Here is a 6,015-nt window from a genome sequence, read left to right as displayed (position 1 = left end):
ATGCAAGAGGTGTCGGTCCCCTAGGTCCTGGTCGCACACAGGCCTCTGATCCAGGATCCCGGGATGGGACTTGTAACTTGGAGGACTGGAGGCTGGAAGGAGGGTGGTCAGGAGAAGGTATTCACTCCATTCCAAGTGTCGGGGGGAGGGTCCCCCCTTCCCAGGCAACGGGGAGAGAGGAGCAGAGGCGAAGTGGCGGGTAAAGACGTCCAACATAAAAGAATCGCCTCTTAGGTGATCGGGTCAGGGCAGGCCTTCAGACCCCAGACCCCGGATGGCCCAGTACCCGCAGAACCCGCTCCCCGCAGAGGCCCCCACGGAGGGGACAGCAGAGCCAGCAGCAGGAGAGGCGGACAGCCTGCGGCACCTGGCCCGCGGGGCCTCTGGCGTGTGCCTGGGAGCCGCTCTCCCCTCCTCGCCCGGGAGGAGCCCCCGCCAAGACAAAGCTGCAGCTGAGACCCCGTCGGACTCCCACACACCCCAGCTCTCCAACCTGGAGCAATCACCTTCCCGAACAACTGGAAAAGAATGGGCTGGCAGCTACAAAAGAATTGCAAATGAGCATCAGCGTTAAGGAGCTGCCCAAATTAGGCAGATATTTAAACTAAGAGAGGCGGAAAAGGGGCGGGAGGTGTACCTCCAGGGGGACCTCGAGGGGCCTCGTCAGCGCGGCAGCAGATCCCACCCTGCTGCCCCGGGCCCCCAGCCCCTGCCCCATTTTAAGAAAAGGAAAATTCACCAAAGCAAAGCAAAGGTTATTCATGAAAGACACGTTAGAGTCCATCTAGCCCAGCCCCCTGCGTTCAACAAAGGGGAAAACCAACAAAGGGGAAAGCCCAGGGAAGTGATGGTCCCACAGAGGGTCAGCACCGAGCCCGGGCCAAGCCTCCACCCTCCTCCTCCTCCCCACGCTTTTCCATCCTGTGGCTCTCTTTCTCCTTTAGTCACCCGTCCCGGTGTTTGACCTCAACCCCATCCTTCTGGCACTTTCATCCCCCACCTCCTCACAGATAGGAACCCCATTTGCCTGCTCCATCCATAGGCTCTAAAGACCATGGCTGTTCCCTCCCTGTCCTCTTGCCCCCCCCACCCCCGCTTTTCCAGGCTGCCTCTGCCAGCCTCACTCGTCTCTCTCCTTCGTGCCTTCCGAGCTGCCCCTGCCCCTTGGAGCCCCTGCCTCCTCACTCCCCGAACCCCACTAGCCTCCCAACCAGCTGGCAGTTTGATAGAGACCAAAAATGATGCTTTGGCAGCGGTGACGGATGGATGTGATGTGCCTCCCACGGGAATGCTATTTAAAGGGGCGGCCTCGCCATCCTCTCCTTCCAAAGTGACAGGAGAAGAGCCTGCTCCTCAATCTCTCCGGAGCTGCAAACTCAGCTCAAGTTAACTTCTGGCTTCCTCACCCTGCAGCCTGGCCTGTGCTCCCGCTTCCTGCTCAGGTGGGAGGGAGAGTACTTGACAACTCACGGAGGTGTGGGGGCTGAGGGGGGCTCATCTTCATCTCTTTTGATGACAGGTACTTAGGAGGAGCGGGAGGCCCAGGGGGGGACGGGAGGCACAGTCTTCCCCCAACCTCGTGAGTGCATTTCAGCCATGTGCCAGCTTCTTCTCGGAGTCAAACTTTGTTGGAGAAGAACGGGGAGAGGCCTGCCTTCCCTCCTGGGCCCCGGCCCAGCAGCCGCTGTTCTCTCCCTCGCAGGCGGAGGCCCGCAGGTGACAGCCCCGGGCCAGGCCCGGCCGCTCCGTGAACCACCCGGGTGGCGGGAGCTGCGTGGCACCGCCCGAGGAAAGGGAGCTCGGCTGCCAGCATGTCACCCCAGGCCTGGTGGGAGGGGGCGTTCCACCTCAGCGCCGCACACAGCTAATGGAGGCGCTACTGAAACCACCGCACTAATGAAACTGCTGAGGCTGGGACCTACTCTCTGCCTGCAGACAAAACGGTCGAGTCAGGCTCTCTCCCCGCACCGTTCCTCACTTCCTTTTAAGGCGTAAATAAAACAAGCCTGGGATGTGAGAGCAGCTGGTTGCGTCCCCAGCAGTCAGGGGTCGGAGGCCCTCCTGGTCAAGGAAGCATAGGGTCCCTACGCGTCCATGAGATGCTCATGGGTCCGTCACGGCACCCGTCCCCTTCACCTCTAGACACTTCTTGTTTCGGGTGGTAAAGCCTCGTGCCCTCACCTCCTCCAATGTGCTCATTCTGGAGCCTCGGGATCCTAACAACCAAGTCTTCCCAGATGGCCCGGCGGTCTGGTCAGGTAGAAATGATCCAAGGATTGGTATCAGACGTGGTCCCGGATCTAGATGTACTGCTAATGTGTGACCCTCGTTAAATCATTAAACATCTCTGCATCTGTGTGCTGGCCTAAAATAGGGAGGCCTTCCCTGGCTCCCCTGCAGAATAAAAAGATGCTGCTTGCAATGACTTTTTTTTTTTTTTTTTTGCAATGACAACGTTTTAGAAAAGAACAGATCTCTGCTGCCAAGGATAAGGGAAGGGGAAGGGGATATGGTTGCAAAAAAAAAAAAAGCAACGTGAGGATCCTTGCGGTGACTGGCCTGTTCTGTATCTTGACTGTGGTGGTGGCCGCTGCACAAACCGACTCGTGAAAACGCTGTTACATACACACGGAGCAAGGAGAATGAGTAAAACTGGGGAATCTGGATTAGATCATGACATGCTATTATTAGCACAATACCCTCTAGTTCCATCCATGTCATTGCAAATGACAAGGTTTCATTTTTTGATAGCTGAGTAGTATTCCATTATATATATATATATGGCATATATGGAAGTCGGCATCTCGGTAATGATAGTACACTATGGTTACGCAAGGGGTCACCTACGGGAGAATCTGGTAAAGGTATAGACGCTCTCTCTGCGTACTTTTTTTTTTTTAGTTGACACCATGTCTCTGTTGTTTCTTATAAGTACATGTGGATGAACTGTCTCAAAAAAAATTTTTTTAATATTTTTTTATAAGTAAGCTTTATGCCCAACATGGGACTTGAACTCACAACCCTGAGATCGGTGCCCAGCCAGGCACCGTTCTCTCAATAAAAAATTTTATTTTTTAAAGATTTTATTTATTTAGGGATCCCTGGGTGGCGCAGCGGTTTGGCGCCTGCCTTTGGCCCAGGGCGCGATCCTGGAGACCCGGGATCGAATCCCACGTCGGGCTCCCGGTGCATGGAGCCTGCTTCTCCCTCCGCCTGTGTCTCTGCCTCTCTCTCTCTGTGACTATCATAAATAAATAAAAATTAAAAAAAATAAAAAATAAAAAAAAAATAATAAAAAAAAATAAAGATTTTATTTATTTATTCATTCATGAGAGACACAGAGAGAGAGAGAGGCAGAGACACAGGCAGAGGGAGAAGCAGGCTCCATGCAGGGAGCCCGACGTGGGATTTGATCATGGGTCTCCAGGATCGCGCCCTGGGCCAAAGGCAGGTGCTAAACTGCTGAGCCACCCAGGGATCCCCTCAATAAAAATTTTAATTTAAAAAAAATGTATCAGGTCTACCCTCCCTTCCCCTGCAGCAATGTGTCTCGCGGTCGTCCGGGAGACTCCTCTCAGGGAGCTCTATAGGGACGTGGAAGAGGGTCTCCACGTCAAGGACAAGATCCCAGCGGAGAGATAAGGGCCTAGGAAGAGTTGCTAAGAGGCTCCCGAGCCCTTTCATCCTCATCAACTTTGCGCTCAGTCTCCAAAGGCCTGACCCTGAGTCACTCCTCGAGAACCTAAGGTGCTGTCCGCTGTCCGCAGCAAGGAAGCTGGATGCTCTGCTGCTTCTGCCCTAAGGACCACTCATGGTTGAGAAAGCCTGAGGTATCGGTGAGGAGTACCGAGTTAAAAAAAAAAAAAAGTATTGACTAAGCCTGGGTCTTGAGAAAAAAAAAAAACAAAAGATCAAAGATCAAACATGCACACAAAAGGCCAAAACCGCGGTCACACGGCTTTAATAAACCCCCGATGGTTTTGTGGAAAACCAACAATTGCTTCCTTTTTATCGTGGGAGTGTGGTCGTGACCCTAATTAATCAACGGGTTAGTCGCGTGTGCCCGTCTCAACCGCTCTCGACCTGTGACACAGGGTCTGTTGCTCCAGTTCTCCCCGGCCACGGGGGCGCAGAAGGGACGGACGGGGCCGCTGCGTCCTGCCGCCGAGTGCACCAAAGCCGGTTCAGTGCTATCCTGAACGCCCCAGGCACTGTGACACTTGAAATTCTAATTAGTGCAGAAAAGGGCTGAGTTGAAACAGCTTGTACTCCCTCAAGTATACCCACTCTCAGGGCCCTATAATCTAATGAGGTCTATGAAATTTAAGATCTAGGGGAGAAATCCCTGCCTGGAGCAACAGCTGTACCCAGGATGACAAGGGGATTTGGGTTAAACTAGTGGCTCCGGATAGGAGGGAGAGTACCCCCAAGTGATCTGGGAGGGAGACCCACTAACTCTGATCCCATTAGTTGTCACGTGGCCTAGAATTAGCTAGACTGACCCTCTGCTCCGGGTTGTAGGGACGTCACAGGAAAAGCGGGAGGGGTTACAGCTACGCAGATGGGAGAAGGTGCTCGTGCTCATTCCCTACAAGGTGGGGGGGGGGGGGGGGACAGGGACGGTCTCTCAAGAACACCTGTTGCCCCTGGAGGCAGCAGAGCTGGAGGCGGAGGGAGAGCCCCACGCGTCCTGAGAGAGCCCCACAAGGAGAGGGGAGCTCCTCTGCTCCTACTTTGCAGGAGGAGCCAGCTGGAGGTTTGCTGAACACGTTCGGGGAAGGAAGAGAGGAGATAATCGTCCTAATGAATGTGCAGGAGACAATAGCAGCTCCAGTGGGAGGATTATAAGCTCATTATGCTTTAATGTGATGATGGATCATCCCTGCCCGCCAGCACCATCCTCGGAGTGGTGATGAAGGTCGAGAGACCCGTGCGGTCGTGCGGTCGCAGCTCAAGCGCTGGTCACCGCAAGAGAACAAACGTGCCCGTGTGTGGCTCGGGCTTCTCGCGGCAAAACTGCACGCACGTGGCCCCAATTCCCGGACTTCTCCCGCAGACCGCCCCCCACCCGCACCCCCGGCCAGCCTGCCCCGCGTCCCCGCGTCCCTCGATTGTCCCCCGCGTGTCGTCTGTTCCTCAGCCCCGGCTCCCGGGCCCATCCGTCCCTCGAGGAAACGGCTATAGCGTCACGGGGTTAGGTGGGTCCGAAGGGCCCCTCAGTGGGTACTGGCTGCCACTCGGTTCAGGTGGAAGGCCCGGGACACCTCCCGGTAGGCATTGCGAAGCAGGACGTAAGGGAAACAGGACTCCAGCATGTCCAGAGTCAGGAAGGAGGACTCCTCCACCACCTGGAAGACAGGAGGCCGAGAGATGAGAACCGCGGGCGGCGGGCGGGGGGGTGCACCTCGGGATGCCCTGTTCCTCCCGTCCCGTCCCGTCCCGGGGCCTTGAGGCCCTCGGAGCTGCAAGTGGACGCGGTTCCCAATCACACTCCCCGCTTGTCCCCTCACTCGAGGAGAGCAAGGCGGCCCCTTAGGCTCCATTCTCACGGCCCCGAGGCCCCTCATCAGCAGCCACGAGGAGCTGTCGGAGCCGCCCTTCTCTCCCATCCTGGATGCGGCACCAGCGTGCGTGGGCAGCACCGAAGCAGGTGCGTCTGCACAGGAGTGCCGGTGATACAGCCTCACGGCCGAGGAGACAGTCACCACCGCGGGCCCAGAAAGCAGAGCCTGGAAGCCACGCGGGGCCTCCCGTGCCGGGCTCAGCAGCCTCCCTCCCTCAGAGCGGCGCTTGGGGAGCAGTGAGGATGCTGCAGAAGGGAGCGGGCATGATTAATTAGTTTAATTAGAAGCCTGTGCGCTGTGGCAATCCAGCAGCCCCCAGAGCCTAGCAGGAGGGTAGCTCGAGATGCCCGGGAAGACGCGGGCAGTGGTGCGCGGCAGGAGGTGCGGGCACATTAGTCCAGGGCCCTACAGCCTGCCGTTGGGCTGCGGGGTCCCCGTCCCCGAGGGAGGA

General features: G+C 56.5%; 1 protein-coding gene across 1 annotated transcript in view; it reads right to left on the bottom strand.

Annotated features, from left to right (window-relative positions):
* Positions 1 to 4,837: 4,837 nt before the first annotated feature.
* NCKAP1L (NCK associated protein 1 like) overlaps positions 4,838 to 6,015 on the bottom strand; it is a 38,082-nt gene continuing 36,904 nt past the window's right edge. Inside the window, exon 31 of the mRNA XM_041736956.1 lies at positions 4,838 to 5,348. Coding sequence (XP_041592890.1) covers positions 5,217 to 5,348 — 132 coding nt within the window. The 3' untranslated portion in view covers positions 4,838 to 5,216. The remainder of the gene's footprint in view (positions 5,349 to 6,015) is intronic.

Source organism: Vulpes lagopus, chromosome 21 (genome assembly GCF_018345385.1).
Source record: "Vulpes lagopus strain Blue_001 chromosome 21, ASM1834538v1, whole genome shotgun sequence".
NCBI lineage: Eukaryota > Metazoa > Chordata > Mammalia > Carnivora > Canidae > Vulpes > Vulpes lagopus.
Note: the sequence above shows the minus strand (reverse complement) of the source record. Positions and strands in the feature narration are given on the sequence as shown.